At 47.0% G+C, this 18008-nt stretch overlaps 1 protein-coding gene across 11 annotated transcripts in view; it reads left to right on the top strand.

Annotated features, from left to right (window-relative positions):
- Window positions 1-18008, top strand: part of PRKN (parkin RBR E3 ubiquitin protein ligase) — a 1393119-nt gene that overhangs the window by 854581 nt on the left and 520530 nt on the right. For 2 of the 11 annotated variants that reach the window (XM_089332487.1, XM_089332483.1), the window contains one exon: window positions 16789-17804. The exons of the other annotated variants lie outside the window; for them this stretch is intronic. In XM_089332487.1, the coding sequence (XP_089188613.1) occupies window positions 16789-16846 (58 nt within the window). In that variant the 3' untranslated portion in view covers window positions 16847-17804. Of the gene's footprint in view, window positions 1-16788; window positions 17805-18008 lie in introns of those variants that run through there. 11 annotated transcript variants of the gene reach the window in all.

An 18008-nucleotide genomic window follows, 5' to 3' on the forward strand; every position in this document is an offset into this window, starting at 1 on the left:
TTACTGTGAATTTTCTAAGACAAGCAGGGAATAGCTGGAAAAAAGAGAAAAGTAAAGCCTCCTGTGCAAATTGACACCCTGCCAAATTCTCCCGATGCCTTTGGTGACAGAGGGTTCATTAGAATCCCCATGAATCCTGAGTGGCACCAAACGCTACCAATGCATCACTCACCTTATTGCATGGAACTGTTAATTTCCAGGTTTATGAAGCATGAATCAGAATCAGATACAGGATCCCCCACTGTTGATGAGAAACTCAGTCCCTGTGTCTTGGATGCTACCAGTCAAGGCTAACATCTGCCTTGTTGCATCCTGGAGCATCCACTTTCTCTGGGAAATTGAAATGCTGTCCTACAAGAGAGGGTGAAAAGTTCCTTATCTCTGCTTTCATTTCAGTTGTCAGATTATCATTTGATACTTGAGTTCCTGCTAAGGATGAGATGTGGGTCAGAGGACGGTGTCTCACCAAGTTTCTCTAAGGGGACTCTGACAGATCAATGGATGCCATCACCCTGTAGCCATTGGACACATCCATGGCGGTGTTCCTGAATGGGACAAGCGTAAGGTCATCCTAGTCAATAAAAACCCATGCTCACCACCTTGCTGACAAGAACAGAATCGGATTTCTCAACTTTGTCTCTGTGTCACTGTCACTGCGTACAAAGCTATTGAAATGTTATCTGACACAGTTCCTTAGACACAGTCTCTGGATCCCTGTGCTGTCTCCCTAGCACCTCTCACCATGAGCCCAGGCTCCATGGCATGGTTCAGTACATGGTGCCGGCATCCCGCCTCAGGGCCGGGCTGCTCCGGTGCACCTGCTGGCACTTCCCAGTGGTTTGGGGACATGAAAATGCAGAGATCAGCATCAAGAGCAGGCCAGGTTCTCAGTTTCCTGTAAGTCTCAGGATGGCCTCCTGTGTTTCCAGAGACAGACAATACGCACATGTAGGTAATTATAGCCTGCTTGTTTACTTATGTTTAAAGTAAACATGCTATTAGCTTAATGAATCCTGATAACTTCATTGGGGTATAGTTTACATATCATGCAAATCACCCAGTGTTAAGCGTAGAGTTTGATCATTTCTAACAGATACAGGCAACTGCGTCCATCATCACAATCCAGTTGTGAAATGCCTCTGTCACCCTGCAAAGTTCACTCTGTCCTCTGTCGTGTTTGAGACATCCTCACCCAGCTTTCTGCCCTGGCAGTCGGCGATCTACCCTCTACTTGCACGGTTTTGCCTTTCTTCTAGAAATGTCACCAGAAGGGAGTCATACATTATGTAACCTTTTGTCTGGCTTATTTCCCTAGACATAATTTTGTGACTTACTTCAAAGTTCTTAAGGGAAAAGCTCTTCTTGACGATCAGAATTCTGTCCTATGAGTGGGATGTCAGGTTGATCCGCTCACCAGCAGGTAGACATCTGCAGGGTTACTGCGCACTGTGCTGTGAACACTGCACCCAGCCTCCATGCGCACAGACCTTCATCCCCTGAGCTGGATTCCCAGGAGAGGAATTGCTGGATCCTCACCCATGGTGATGTATATTCAGCATTTTCAGAAATTGCCTTTTCAAGTGGCTGTAACTGGTGTGTATTTTTGACACATAATATTTATATGCATTTCTAAAGTACAGTACAGTAATTTGATACATCTTTGTGACTAACATTTTTTACTGCCCCACCAACAAAGGGAGAGTGCTGACTTTAGCTTTCCACATCTTCTCCAACACTGAGTGTTGTCAATTTTTCATCATAGCCTTTCTGTGTCTATATGTCTATGTCTATGTCTATGTCTATATCTATATCTGCATCTACAGCTATAGCTATATCTATGGTTGCGTAGTAGTATCCTATGGTGGTTTTAATTTACATTTCTCTGATTACTAGTCAGAGTGTCTTTTTCATATTCTTCATAACCAGTTGTTTATCTTATTTCATGAAAGGTCTATTCAAATGATTTGCCTGATTATGGCGTTTTGTTAGTCATGCATGCACTGGAATGTTTGCTGTTTACACCAAAGGGGACTCTCCTTTCATAAAAGCAGAAAAAGTCGCCCCAGTGAGTTCTTAAAGCATTTTGTATATTAAAAAGATAATGCACCCTGGTCATGTAACCTGAGAAAAATAAATGCAAACTGCAATGTTTTGCATAGAAAATGAAGCAGAACCACTGTTCTTGCTCTCCATTTTATTGTATGTATTTGTTGATGATTCATGGTTTAAAAAAGCACAAAAGCCGTTGGTCTCCTAAGAGCTTGCACTGAGTCTCTCCTGCAAGTTTTCCGTGAGAAGTACTTAGTGTTGATGATGATTAAAACAATAACTCTTTAACAAAGCTTGAGTGACTCGGGTTAATCAGCTGCATTCCAGGCAGACTCTTCCTGGGCTCCCCAGGGCTTTCAGCAGCGAGTTGTGGAACTGATGCTGTTTTGCACTGTGCTTGGTGTTCCCTCCTTGATTCCCAGGGAGCTCGGGTTGCTCTGTTCTGCTGTTGGGTTGTTTGGCTTTCTTCTTTATTATGTTAGGAATCCTGCACAGCAGGGGGCCGGTAGCCACTCCAGGGTCACCTTGGGACTTCTAATATGGAAATCTAAATGAATTCTTTGTTGCTGTAAATTACAAACAGAGCAGAAGCAGCCTGCAACTACACTTATAAATATGTATGCCCTCCCACCAATGAAATTATGGTGAAGGATGGATCAAAGTGAATTAGCACTTGTCAAGGAGACCTGATAGGTCATTCTGCGCGATAATTGTATTCCCCTTCCTTCCAAGGGTGACACAGTGGCCAGCACCCAAGTCTCATTCTCTTCACCCACTGCAGTTCTCAGCAGCTCACCTGTGGGCATGCATCACCTGGTGCCTTACTTCTGCACGGCAGGAGGCAAATTGGTAAAATAAATCTTTATAATCACAATGAATTTGAATTTGGACTCTGAATATTGATTAGTGTTTGTGTGGCTACTGTAGTATTGTGTACCTAAGTGTTGCAAACGTGCGTTGTCTATAAACCTCTTAGGTTGTTATAAGAGGCTTCCAAAGCCAGAAGTGCTGTGCTTGATCTACTCACAGAATCACATCATTTTCCTGGCCTTGTTGACCATAGGAATTATACCATCAACATCATCTACTGCTTCTACTAAGAAAACAATGCTAGGAGGCCATCAGATAAAATCTCATTATTTGCCATAAATATTAATGCCAAAAATTGCTTTTTAATATGTTACAAATAAAAAAAAGAAAGAATCCAAAATATATGAGAGAAATTTGAAGTGAAAATGAAACAAAAAAGTTAACAACGCAGACTGTCTGTTTCTTAGACTGATATAATTCAACAATGAGGAATAAGAAAACCATACAGATGAAAAGGAAAGCCATAAAATTTAAAAAAATTAAAATGAAGGATAGGACATTTTTTAAGAAGCAAAAAAATGGCAGGGAAGAGAGGCTCAGTTGTAAATAAAGGGCCAGTTTTAGACAAGAGAGAAACTTCCTGACCAAGGCCTCACCCCAAACCCTCTGGCTCTGTTCACACACCCACCAATGCCATCTACCAATAGTCCCCTGTAGTCCTGTCACTCACTCATGACAAGATGTCCCCACTTAATTTCTTTTTGATTGACTTGTTTGTCTGCTTATGGAATGACAGCGTCGTTGAAACTGCTTTCCGTGGTCTTTGCTCAGTGGCATGTGGGATTTCCTATTTCGTAACGGCCTCATCTTCCCAAGACTGCTCACCATCACTTATTTCCCTGTCATACTTCAAGTGGACCTGTGGCTCCCTGAGCCCTGAAATGCAAAAATAGTCTTTAATCATCTTATTTAAAAATATCTCAATGTTAACGTTCTAATATCTTTTCTACCATTTGCTTGTTCAGGGCTCCGACTGAGTGGCCCTTTCAGAATAATTAACGACAATGCTATTTTTCTTCTCAATACCTAGCTCTTTTCTTTGCCAGATGATACAGTTGCAAGTGGATTTTATCTGTGATTGGTTAGTTGTGACTGAAGCCTCACAGCCGTGACCATCCCCCTGTGTGCACTGAGACTCCTGCTCCTGCCTTGTTCCATTTCCTGGGTCTCCGGCCAGCAGGATCAGCATCTCTCTTGCGCTCTCAGGGCTACGTGTTCGTGTTTTTGCACTGCCATCCCGTGTCCTGTATGAACATTTTCCAGTTATTCGTCCAGACTCTTTTCCAAATGAGGAGGCCAAATGAAACAGTGGCGCAGTCAGACACGTCTGATGTGGGGTGGCCTGCTAGGATCTGCAGACTGGCTGGCGGCCTGTTTGACACACAGCAGGCTGCGGGTAGTGGAAGTGTTCCAGCTCCACACGTGTTCGAGGGCTCCCAGCTTCAGCCCGTGTTGTGGATTTGATCTGTTACGCCTGCATACCAGAGATCAGTCACAGTTCTACACTGACAAGGGATGACACAAAAGAGATTGAGAAATCTATAACCTTGATGTAAAGATTTGCAACTTTTTAATGAAAAAATTAAAATTGGTTTTAGCTCTCAAGTCTTGAGAAATATACCAAAATAAGTGTGTAAGTGAAGTTTGAGACTGAGTATGGTTCTGTTCAGGAACCAAATCATAAGAATAAGGCGTTCTTCCACAAAACACTTCTCAGATTCAGGAAAACTAATCTGTAAAGGTCAAAAAAGCATTGAAAAGCCGAGTGCTTGGCAGAGATATCTTGCCATTTTCTCCCATCTGGGTTCAGAGTCCCGGCTGTCTAGGATAATCAGGGATACTGCGGCTCTCCTGAGACGTACGACCCCTCTGCAGGTTTATTCCTGGTAAGACCAGGGTCAGAGTTGAGGGAAGGAAACCTCCTGTCTCGGGCTTTCTGCTGGCACCTGTGGCTGCCAGTGATCAGGAGTCGTAGCATCGCTAGCAGATTTGGGAGATGTGCTTTCGCTCTCTTCCCAGAAACCCCAAGTCCTCCCATTGCCTTTCCAGCCCAGAAGAGAAGGGCAGTGTTTACTCAGGGCTGTGAACACAACGCAGCACAAACAGGGCCAGAACGCGGGTTAACAGCACTCTTTTTTTTCTAAATATTTATTTATTTATTTGAAAGAGTTACAGAGAGAGAGAGAGAGGGAGAGCGCGCGCGAGCGCGTTCTTCCATCCGATGGTTCACTCCTCAGTTGGCTGAAACGGCCTCTGTGCCGATCCAAAGCCAGGAGCCAGGAGCTTCTTCTGGGTCTCCCATGCCGGCGTAGGGACCCAAGGACCTGGGCCACTTCCTGCTGCTTTCCCAGCCCACAGCAGAGAGCTGGATCGGAAGTAGAGCAGCTGGGACTTGAATCAGCGCCCATGTGGGATGGTGGCACTGCAGGCGGCGGCTTTACCTGCTATGCCACAGTGCTGGCCCATAACAGCACTCTTGTGCCCCGCCCTGCAGGGAACAGCAAAGCCCTCCATGCCAAGGACTTTACATTTTCTCTTATTTTTTTTTCCTTTTCGTTAAAATGAAAGTTAGCATTTTGCCTTACAAAGAACAACAGTCCAGATGGTGGTAGAGTAAAAGTAGGTCACCTCTACTCCCTGTCCACTCCACGTTGCCCAGCTTCCAACCCTGTGCTGCCAGTCCTCAGAGGTAGTCCACATCTATAGCTGCTGGTGCATGTGTCGAAATCCGCTATACATGGACACGCCCACAGAAGTATAACGTGTGTGCGCCGGTCACCAGTAGAATCCTATAGTGCATTCTGTCCTCCAGATTGGTTTTCTCACTTCCCCAGCAGCTGGGTATCCTCTTCTGTCCCTAGGAGGGGACTTTAAGAAACGTGAGGAAGAACGGAGTGAAAAGATCCTGCACCTTGTCCATGAACTTCCTCACGACCCCTCGCATGTGTAGTCTTCCTCATTCTGTGAATCACTGCACAGTATTCTTGTGGCAGAGACTTGGTTTTTCCCAATACTTAAAATATGACTAAGAATGCCTAATGAGCAGCATTGTCTTAATCTGCGAGGGTGGCCATAACAAAACACCCGCAGACCCAGTGGCTTGAACAACAGGAACTTATTTCCCATAATTCCAGAGGCTGGAAGCCTAGTGAGGACCATCTTCCTGATCAGAGAGGCCGGGGGTTTCGCTCCCCCTCTTCGTGGAGGAACGACACAGGACCCTGCGCTGTTCTTTTGTCTGCTCGGCCCTCCTCGGGTTTGCTGCTGGTTCTTCCTGGGTGGGCTGCCGACCCCTGCACCTCTGTGGAGGGGGCGGTACCCCCTGACACTTTCTCCACTTCCGCGGGGGAGCGGCACACCACCGGCCGGCTCTCTCAGGGGCTGCTCAGATGTTATCCGGATGTTCCTTTTAGATGTTCCTGGTGCATGTTGTCTCTCTCCTCCTTTATAGTCCTCTTCCACCAATCCCAACTCTGCTACCCACACGCCGAGCACGCCGCTCTCCTCCAATCAGGAGCAGGTCCTACAGTTTATTGGTTGAACTGGAGGCAGCTGAGTAGAAGCTGTTTCCTCCTCTCCCAGCGCCATATTGTGGGAGAGCAGATGCATAGAATAAGTCTTAATTCCAGTAACTTAGTCTAGTCTCAGTTGCTCCCCACAGGGGGTGGGGTGGGGGGAACATTCTGGTCTTTCCTCCTTCTCTTATGTGGGCACCAATCCTGTAAAGGGATCCCCACCCTCAAGACCTGAAATAACCTTAATTGCATCCCAAAGTCCCCAACTCTGAACACTACTACATTGAAGGTTATGGTTTCAGCTGTCAATTGGCAGGGACTGGGGCGTGGCTGTGTTGGGAGGGTGGGGGCAGGCAGACACAGACATTCAGTCACTAACAGTTCATTTTTCTTTGCATCCTTGATCAAATCCTAGTATAAGATATATTGTTTGAAAATATGTTGCTGGATCAAATAGTGCATCTCTTGTATTATTTTTTGTAAACACTGATAAAATGCTGTCAATAAGTAGTTCATGATGGAGTGGTGATAGCCCTAAATCGTCTGCCTTTTGTTTTATTTTATTTTATTTATTGCTAAACTCTTAAGCACTTTCTAATCCAAAAGACAAATAATGGGATCTCATTCCTATTTTTCAGAAAAGATTATATTTCAAGTTATTTTTGAACATTGATATTTGTGTCCTTTGAGTTATTTTTGAAGTCCTTTTTTTAATTATATTTTATTTCTTGTTGATTTGTAAATCTTTTTCTATGCTTCAGAAATTTATCCCTTGGCTTATGTATTGCTTATGCTTTTCCCTGTTCACTATTTTTTTTTTTTTTTTTGGTGAGTTTGACAGTTTGGGTAGCCTGGTTGTCTGCTGCTATATAAGAAATTCTCCAAAGTCTTTTTAAAAAAGCTCTCTTGTTGGACAGAGCGTGGTGCAGACAGTGTGACTTTCCTTCTCCGATTATGCGTGATGGGCGGTGCTATCTTCAGTGGCTCCTTTAATGCTGAGGCCCGGAGCTTAGCTGAGCACCTACAGTGCTCATGCCTGGCTGGAATGGCCTGCTGGGATCCTGTTCTGGGGCCATGGTTCCCGAGTCACCTTGGTCCTTTGGTTCTCATCCCTGTAGACCCCAGCACTCTGGAGTCAGGGCAGCCATTCAGGTAGGAGGGAAAGGGCCAGTAGGACATGTGCCTTGGTTTCTTCCCTATGGTTTCCCATATCTGTTCCCTTTTATCCTTTTTGGCTTCCTCAGCAAATGGGGCAAATGAAAATAAATAATCTCTTGAGTAACATGAAGCGTATTTTTCTATTTAAATACACATGATTTTTCTGCAGCATGAATATTTTCAGAATATATTGGTACTGATCTCTTCACAGAAAAGAGTTCCTTATAGCACTAGCAATCTGGGTAATGTACCAACAAATTATTTTAATATTTCACTATGGCCAAGGAAATGCTGACACTCATAACCATGATGTAAGTCATTATAAAACTGATCCATTGACTCACTCACTGAGTAGCTGTGCCGTGTCTAGCTCCTATGGGGCATTTATGAAAACATATTGTTTGGGCCTGCAAAGGCCTCTGACTGGGATAAAACCCGTTTTTAAGGAGGAAAACGTTGAGACTCTCCCCCAGGGATACAAATTCTCATACCTCCCAGAGCTGGACACAGAGAGGTTGGGACCCCACTGCCTTCCACCTTGCAATCATGACCCCTTCCTGCAAGTCTGGCTTTTCACGTGAATTCCTCGGACCCACTTCTTCCATATCCCTCTAACATACCTGAACAACTCTGCAGAACAGATGTCAGTTTTTGGTTGTTGTTGTTGTTTGTTTTGTTTTGTTTTTCAAATACAAGAGAGATTTTAGAAGAGTTAGAAGATATTTCTTCCCTACCATAGGTAGAAGTCTGGGAGCAGAGAGAGAACGCATGGAACCATGTTCTGGGGAACCCAAGGCTTGTGTATAAAAGCAACTGGGTCCAGTGTGGAAGGGTCTCTCACACAAGGACTTCTCCAGATGTGCCCCGTGTAGAGGAACCAGCCCCAAGTACCTGAGAATTCAGAGCTAAATTGATCAAACGCTGCTGCTCACACTTCTCTCGCAAATTTCAAGTTTCACTTGCACAGAAAACCTTTTCTGGTCTAATAACGGCGGCACTCTGAAAGCCACACCTGTGCTCACAGTGCCTGTGCTGTCTTGTTCAGCTCAGCAAATGCAAGAGTCAGAGCTGCCCAGGCTGGCCTGGCTCCCTGTATGCCACCCTCTTATTCTCACGGGCAAGCATCCTGCCGTGACCCTGTCTCTTGTCCCCAGTCCACATTCAAAAAACATAAATAAGTAAACAGCACAAAGTTGCATGTTAAGTACAAAAGAGGAAAATACTACAGTTTAGACCATGGTGGAAAATGTGAATTGTGGGCAAAATCCCAGTACAAATATGAAATATTGGTGTGTATAAGGGTGGAGATTTGGAAGTGGGGAGATTTGGTAGAAACAATTTCTAAGGTACACGTGGCAGATACTGACAACCGCGATGCTGAATAATCCACACTTCTAGTCTTCTGTTGTTCTATTTTTCAAACAATGGCAAAGCCTCTAAAGCTCTTCTCTCATTTTCAGTCAATGTTCAGGGAAGTTTCTATTAATTCAGTGGAACTCTTCCAGGAGCCGCACAGAATAATGCTCAAAATGATGTAGCAGGGGTTAGTCTATAAAGGCAGAAGGAAGAACATAACCGTAGAAAACAGCACTCAGAATTACGCACCTCAGAGGGAATCTGGGTAGAACAACATTCCCTAGAAGACCATAAAAGGTCAATCACAGAATTAACAGCAAAAGAGGGCATCATCTAACCAAGAGAAATCATTATGGAGTCCCAGAGGCTGGTGTTGTGGTGTAGCGAGTTAAGAAGCCACCGCCTGCAACACCGGCATCCTATCCTCTGCTGGTAATCGTCGCCGCGGCTCGACTTCTGATCCAGCTCCCTGCTAACGGCCCTGGGAAAGCAGCAGAGGGTGGCCCAAGTGCTTGAGCCACTGCCACCCACATGGGCGACCCAGACAAAGCTCCTAGCTCCTGACTTTGGCCTGGCCCAGCCCCAGCCATTGGGAGTGCGGAGTTGTCGCTCCCCCTCTTCGTGGAGGAACGACACAGGACCCTGCGCTGTTCTTTCGTCTGCTCGGCCCTCCCCGGGTTTGCTGCTGGTTCTTCCCGGGTTGGCTACTGTCCCTTCCACCTCCGTGGAAGGGCAGTCCCCCCTGGCCACATTCCCCACTTCCGCAGGGGAGCGGCACACTGCCAGCCGGCTCTCTCGGGGGCTGCACAGGTGTTCCCCTTAGATGTTCCCCTTAGATGTTCCTGGTGCATGCCGTCTCTCTCCTCCTTTATAGTCCTCCTCCGCCAATCCCAACTCGGCTGCCCACACGCCGAGCACGCTGCTCTCCTCCAATCAGGAGCAAGTCCTACAGTTTATTGGTTGAACTGGAGGCAGCTGTGCAGAAGCTGTTTACTTCTCTCCCAGCGCCATATTGTGGGAGAGCAGATGCATAGAATAAGTCTTAATTCCAGTAACTCAGTCCAGTCCGGGCTGCTCCCCACAGATCCCCCTTTCTTTTTATTTTTTGGCGTTGATACGCGCCTGTCTTCGGTGTCCCACGGCACACACTCTGCTCTACTTGCTAGAGTTGCCACAGGTTCTTACAAGTCCTATCAATCAGGCAAACCGAATCCGGGTCCTCTCTTCGCCATGTTGTGAGGAGGTTTTTAGGCGCTGATGCGTGCCTGTGTTCGGTGCCCCGCAGCGCATGCTCTGCTCTGCCTGCAGGGGCTTACAAGCCCTAACAATCAGGCAAACCGAATCCAAGCCTTCTCATTGCCATGTTGTGGGGAGGCCTTTCTATTTCTCTATTTCTCTATCTCCGGGCATTCCTATTTCTCCCATTTTACTTCTATCTTCCAGCATTCCTATTTCTCTCATTTTACTTCTAAACTTCTGTTTCTCTTATCCCTGCGGCTTCCCAGCGGCGCCCGCCCCGAGGCTGCTTCACGGCTCTGCGCGGCTTCCCGGAGCCTCGCCCCGCAGGCGGGTTCCCGGCTCTGCGCGCACGCTCCGCGGTCTCCACGCACTTCGCGCCCGCACCACGGCCTCGCGCCAGCCCCGCGTTCCCTATCTATTCACGCCCCGTGCTCTCTCTGCACGCGGCGGCTTCCACGAATGTTTCCGCCACCACCGGCATTCAGTCCAAGTTCCCCGGACTAACCTGGCGAATTTCAACCTGGCGGCCCACGTCTCTGGTTCCAGATCTTCGCCTCCTGCTCCCCGGGGTGACTTGAAGAATTCCAAGGTGGCTTACATTTCCGCCTTGGCCTGCACTCGCGGCTTCATCCTCCCTAACATTTTTCTCTCCCCGGTATGTTTCCTTAAGTTTTCTTCCAACAATATTCCTCTCATTTCTCCTGGCTACTCCCCACAGTCCATATCCGAGTCCAAGCCTCCTCCAGGTTTCACTTTCGCTTTCAATCTCCTAGCTTCCCCGCCATAGTCCGCATCCGAGTCTATGAAAGCTTTCACTTTCGCTTTCAATCCTAACTTCTTTCCCACAGTCCATATCCGAGTCTATGCCTAGGCTTTCAATAGCTTCTTCCGGCACCTTTTCCGTCCAGCTTTTCCCTAGGCTGTTTGCTAGTCTCTCTCTCCGGTATTTTCCCATTTCTTCCCGTTTCTTCCCTCCTAGGTTTCCTATCCGAGTCACGGCACCATTATGTCGCTCCCCCTCTTCGTGGAGGAACGACACAGGACCCTGCGCTGTTCTTTTGTCTGCTCGGCCCTCCCCGGGTTTGCTGCTGGTTCTTCCCGGGTTGGCTACCATCCCTTCCACCTCCGTGGAAGGGCAGTTCCCCCTAGCCACATTCCCCACTTCCGCAGGGGAGCGGCACACCGCCGGCCGGCTCTCTCGGGGGCTGCACAGGTGTTTCCCTTAGATGTTCCCCTTAGATGTTCCTGGTGCATGCCGTCTCTCTCCTCCTTTATAGTCCTCCTCTGCCAATCCCAACTCGGCTGCCCACACGCCGAGTACGCTGCTCTCCTCCAATCAGGAGCAAGTCCTACAGTTTATTGGTTGAACTGGAGGCAGCTGTGCAGAAGCTGTTTACTTCTCTCCCAGCGCCATATTGTGGGAGAGCAGATGCATAGAATAAGTCTTAATTCCAGTAACTCAGTCCAGTCCGGGCTGCTCCCCACAGGGAGTGAACCAACGGGTGGAAGATTGTGTGTGTATATGTGTCGCCCCCCACCAACTCTACCTTTCAAATAAATAAATCTCAAGAGTTGAGGATCTTTGCCTTGACACATCCCAGCTGTCTCCCTGGGTGGCCTCTTACGATCCACAAAGGGTAGCCATGTCTTCCCTTAGCCTCTCCCATACACAGAACTTGCTGTCAGTGCTGCTGCTAGAAGCCACACAAGCACCAGAAAAGCTGTGGGGAGAAGGTTGCTTTCAACATAGTAACCTGTATCCATCCAAGTTTCAATTTAAAAAAATTATTAATTCACAGAGAGAGTCAGGGTAAGCTCCTATCCATCCTTGAGGTCAGGACACATCCAGGCCTGAGGGACCCAGAAACGTGTGCAGTCCATGAAACTTCTCCTGAGATCTCTGTTGTGTACCATGGACTCCAGCGAAGGATGCGAGAAATCAACCAAGGAGAAGACAACAGGCGATTCAGATGAAAAAAAGAATGATTCCTGGAGGGAAAAAAAGAACCAGACATGGGCTCCTTAAAAACTAAAATTCAAACACAAGATAAAAGCAGGTGAGGGTTGGGTAAGAGATTCCAGACAGATGGCTCGGGAGCGGACCTGAAAAGTAAGGAGTCATTTGGGACAGTCACTTGAGAAGATGCTGGGAGACCCGGCACAGCTGAGTGTTCAGGGCATGTGAGTGTGTTTACACTGTCAGAGGTGCTCAGGGAAACCAGAGAGCATACTAGAAACCTGTCCATCAACAAAGCAAAGAGATAAATAACCTGGAGGGACATTCTCCGTGGAGTGGCGCAGGTTCCGTCACACAGGAACAGTGAGGTTTGCGTAGGTTTAAGACTGTGAATGTGTTTATCTAACTTAACTTCCAGAACCCACCCACAGGCAAAGCACACAAACATGGCTGTTAAAAGACAAAATGTAGGGGCCCGTGTTGAGCCTCAGTGGATTAAGCAGCAACTTTGATACCAGCATCCCACGTGGGCACCTTTTGTGTGCCTGCTGCTCCACTTCTGATCCAGCTCCCTGCTAATGCATCTGAGAGAGCAGCAGAAGACAGGCCAGGTGCTTGGGCCCCTGCCACCTACATGGGAGGCCCAGATGGAATTCCAGGTTCCAGGCTTCTGCCTGGCCCGGCCCAGTCCTAGCCATTGCAACCATTTGGGAAGTGAACCAGCTGATGGAAGCTCTCCCTCTCTCCTCTCTCTCTGTAACTCTGCCTTTTAAATAAATAAATAAATCTTAAAACCAAGTGTAAGTGCTACAAAACTTGAAAAAAAAGGAATAGTGTTATTGCTTAAAAGAAGCTGAGAAGTGGAGGGAGACAGGTGAAAATCCTGCTCAGGCACGCATGGCTGTGTTTCACAAAACAAATAGAGGGCTGCGTTTCACAAGTGGAGATGTAGATAAGTCTCACAAATGAGTATGTGTTTAAGATAAGACGTGGGCCAATGTAAGAGTTAGAGATTAAAATGACCCCCAAAACTCAGGAGGGGAAGAACGCAGCAGCAAAGCCAGGAGCACAGGGCCTGGTGGTTCCCGTTCCTTCCCCATCACAGTCACGCTCCTGGGCGTTGGTCCTCTGCCCTCAGAGGCTTTTGTCTGGAAAGTGCCCTGCGCCCTCCACCTCCTGTCTGTAGCCCTCCTTGCTCGCACTCCCAGGAGTCTGTGTGATGCCAGAGGAGGACCTTGGTCAGCTCTTGTGACCACAGACCCAAAGCTACCATTTTCAATAGGCTTTATTAGGAACAAAAATATCATTTGATATCCCCTGTCTTAGCCTTTTTCCCTCTCACTAAATTGGATGGCAACACAACAAATAGTGTTTCGTGTTCATCCACCCTGAAAACCATGGCTTTGTTCCCATCATAGGCTGTGTGGAGGGTGGGTGGCCCACACCGTCTTCCCAGGAATCACACTCTGCTTCCCCTCTTCGACTCAGCAAAATTTTACACCAGTATCCTTGACTCAGCAAAAGTTCACTTCTGTCTCCTTGACTCGGGATAGCTTTCATCCAAAGGCTGGCGTAAGCATCTCAACCAGCTCTCTGAGCAAGCAAACAAAAAGACCCTTGCTCTATATACTCATTTTGGCCAACTTAAAGCAACCAGTGTGTTTCCTTCCCAAATCCTGAGACAGGAAGCAAACCATAGTGTTCACTGACTCTCAAGCCAGTGCAAGCCAGCTCCAGGGCAGCACTAATGCCATCCCCACCTGCTTTGGGTCAGTTCCTCGAAGTTCTTCCCCCTGGCTGCTTCTGACATCTGCCTTTCCATACAGTAGCTCCTAACAGCAAGCCAGAGTTGAGGACACACCCTACCTGTTTAAGGTAGAGAACCAGCTAGACACCAGTATTTCATGCCCCGTGCTGATGCACACTGGTTCTTGTTTGTTTAGCAGGGTTAGGTCATCTTTTGCTGCTTTCCCAGGTGCATTAGCAAGAGACAAGATTGCAAGTAGAGCAGCCTGGACTGCAACTGGTGCTCTCACATGGGATGCCTGTGTCACAGGCAGCGGCTTAGCGCACTGTGCCACAACGCTGGCTCCATGAGGCACAGTTTCTTGGAAATAAGTATCTGCAGAAGCGGAAGCACCTGCTTACTACCATTCTCCCCTGCTTCACACACCAGTGACTCTAACCAGTGTTTACCTAAGAATGCAATTATTTCCAAAGAATAGGAGAATCTATATGAAGCACTGAGACCACTGTAACCCACTTGGGTTAGAATTCTTGTTTAATCATGACAACAGCTCTCTCTCGGAGCTCAGCAGAAGTCCGATTTGGAGGCCAGGTGCCCTGGGCATCTGTAGCCCAGTGTTGTTTTGGCCTTTGGAGAGTGGGCCAAACCAGACTGTGACTACAGAGGGTGCTGGAATGTGGTGGCGAGGGGAGCATGTCAGTGCGTCGCTGGAGACAGCAGAGCCCCCGAGGCACCAGTGTTTTGGGCAAGCATCAACTGGTAAACACCCTTTGTCCTATGTCTTCCGAGTCAAAGGAAGAATGCACTATGGGCGTACTGCAGTGAAATGGAGGGAGAGGGATTTGCAGGAGGAGGTGCTGAGAAGAGAGCAGCGGTCAGAAGAGAAGCTCAGGTGACACCGTTTCATGCTCTGATTCAGCCCTTCATGAGCTCAGGCTGGGTGCTGGCGCCGTGCGCAGCAGAACCTGCCCTTCCCCTGGCTGGCTGTTCCCGAGGCCCCTAACTGAAGCCTTGGATGCAGTGGCAGGAGGGCCAAAGGGTCCCTTCTGGAAGAAATCACCCTCCGTTTGCCCTCAGACCTCTGTCTGTTAAAATGCATAAAGCATTGAAGACTTCCTCTGTTGCTCTGCCAATATTTCTTTTCAAACCAACATCTTCAGTTTTATGTCTTCGTCTCTATTTAAAATGGTTGTGTAATCCTTCCCCTGAAGGCCATTGTTTCTGGTTATCACACCAAATATTCTTCTTTAGAATATCTATGTGAAGAGTGGAGTGGGATAATTGACATTTGGACTGTCTCAGAGAATCCGAGCTGTGTTGTCGTGGAAGCTTTGTGATCTTCCAGGATGTGTGTGGGCACAAAGATGCTGAGGTTTGACTGCAGCCACTCGCGGCACGGGGCTGCACCCATACTCAGTCAGCCCCTTATCCACTCCCCGAGCTGTTGACTGCAGCCACTCATGGCACGGGGCTGCACCCATACTCAGTCAGCCCCTTATCCATTCCCCGAGCTGTTGTTCCTTTCATTTTCCACCTTATCCATTCACTGGATAGAGTACTCACTCAGGGTAGTATCACGTCTCTGTTCCTTGGGTCACTGATGGGAACTTCTCGGTAACTTTTACTATTACAGTTATTGAATATTCTTCCTCTCTCCACTTCATTCATATGCCCGGTGACAGCAGAGTCTGAGCTATGTTTTACTGGCAGTCCACAGCTCCTCCACCTGCCTCTTTCTTCTGTTTGAACTCCTTTTGCTTCCTGTCTGATGAGTTAAAATCCCATCTGCACTTCAAACAATCCAGTGTGTGTGCTGCTGGTTCCATAAAGACTTTCCTGAGAACTTTAGCTTGAAACTCGTTCTATTTCTTCTTGTTGAAAGAACAGCCTGAGATGAGTTAAATTTAACAAAGTTTATTTGAGCAAGATAAAGGTTAGAGGACAGGGCAGCATTCTGGGCTGATTCTGGTCCGGAATGCCCTCACCCAACCTGATGTGTGGGTTGTATTTCTAGCCTGAGACCAGAGAGCAATACTTGGGAACCTGAAAGCTACAGTTGACACTTGCCGTAGTAGGATGAGGTCTGATCTGTTGGAAGCACATGATTGGCTGTAGCTCAGCTGCTGTGATTGGCTGGGACTCAGTGCTTGGTTATAAAGGTAGACTCTTAGGCTGGGTGACTGCACACTGAGCTAGGGTCCCATTCGCTGTGTACAGAGACCACTTTCAGCCAAAGGTCATCTCTGGAGTATGGAAACAGGTTTAGGCCAAACTTAACCCAGCTGAACATTGCATTCATCTAGAATGTTCCATTTGTCTGTATTTTTAAATATGTTCCTTCCCTACTATACTCAGTTCCACAAGACATACATAGTGCAAGGGCTGGAAGGTAGGAAACCTTCAAGACATATTTGCAGATAACTGAAACCAAAAAATAATTGGTTAGAAAAACGGACAGTATGCTCAGTAAGTAGTTGCTGATTCTGAACTGATTGAAGATAGCTAGGTAATCCACAAACAGGCTGATAAGAAGAGCAAGGCACTAAGACAGACTTTCTGTTTATAAAGGTAGTATAAGCTAGGCTGGCAAATGGAGAAAGATAGGAAAAAGAACACAAATAGCACCCTTAATCCCACTTCCCAGTGATAAACACTTTCCACCTTTGGTTGGATTTCCTTAATCTTAAGGTCAGAGTGTTTTTTTTTTTTTTTAAAAAAAAACCTACAAAAATGCAAAACTGTATTTTTTTTTTTTTTTGGTTTTCCCTAAGACTTTCCTTGGAGTGATATTAGCAACTTTTTTTTTTTTAGGAGGAAAGTACTTATCCTCTATCAGGATAAATCTCATAATAACCTTTCAAAAATGTGTTTGTATGGTGTTTTGTAATTCTAATCAGAATACACCGGGAGACACCTGCCGCCGGTCTTCTGAGACCATGGGAACCACGTTTATGAAAGCGCTTTCCTGGGGTTCCTCACTTTCGGCCTGGTCTGTGCAACGCTGACTTCCGGGGGCTCCTCACTGCACAGTCATCATCAGACCAGGCTGACGCAGCTGTGGGTGGAGAAGGCCACGCTGGCCTGGACTGGCAGGCAGCAAGGGCTGCTGTGAGGCCAGCTGGCAAGAGACTATGGCAGGAAGAGAATTTCCTGCCTCTTCGCCCTGGCTTCAACCTGTGATTGGCCCGGATCTGGAATAACCTGGTTTACCCCGGGTTTGCGTTCTTTCAAGGTCTATCAGACGTTCTGCAGTCACTTTGCTGGACTCTCCTCTGACACAAACCACAAAAGAGCTGCAAGCATGAAGCTGCAGTTGGAACTGGGTCACTGCCTCGATTCTCTTATAAATCAAAGCTGTTGTAACCCAGGGATCGCTCAAATCCTCCTCCAGCTGGACCACATTTTAACTCTTACTCCGCATAATAGCTTTGCTCCATGCTGAAATCACATCCAGCCATCAGCAAAGACTCCAGGTTCAGCCTTGGGAACCCCCGGTCGCCATCACGTGCTTGATCTGACGAGAACAGTGGCTGTGGTGAGCGCACATCGCGTGATCCTGCACTTCCTCATCTACAGGAGGAGCTTACTGCCGCATTCTGGAGAGTTGTGAAGTACACATGCCGGCAGTATACAGGAGGCATAAAGCCACACTCAGACGTAAAGCACGGAAATATTACTGCAGTGGCACCGTCATGCTTCCCTGACACCTGTCACTCACTTCCCCTCTCCCTCAGACACATAATGACTCTTTGCATTTCAAGGTCATAGAACTTTTTCGAGTAAAATTCATTTGTCCTTGAGAGAGTTCACTGTACCAATCTAATCGATTGCTCATTGAAATTTGTTTGTAATATTTTAGTGTTACAGATTTATTTTAACTGGAAAATTGGCAAATAAAAGACAGTCTAAAGTATCAATTATAAGCATCAATTATAGAGGGTTTGCTGTACTGTGAAAATTTGCTTTGCTACAAGTCGGTTTGCTATATTCATCCTTCTCAAATGTCAATAATCAGAGATTTCTTTTTGATTTAATTGAAGATACAGCAAATGAGAAAAGATTTGTCTATAAAATGGGAAAACATTTCATATGCCATGCACAACATAAATTAGCAAGA

Source organism: Oryctolagus cuniculus, chromosome 5 (assembly GCF_051225735.1).
Source record: "Oryctolagus cuniculus isolate XC-2025 breed Fujian yellow rabbit chromosome 5, ASM5122573v1, whole genome shotgun sequence".
NCBI lineage: Eukaryota > Metazoa > Chordata > Mammalia > Lagomorpha > Leporidae > Oryctolagus > Oryctolagus cuniculus.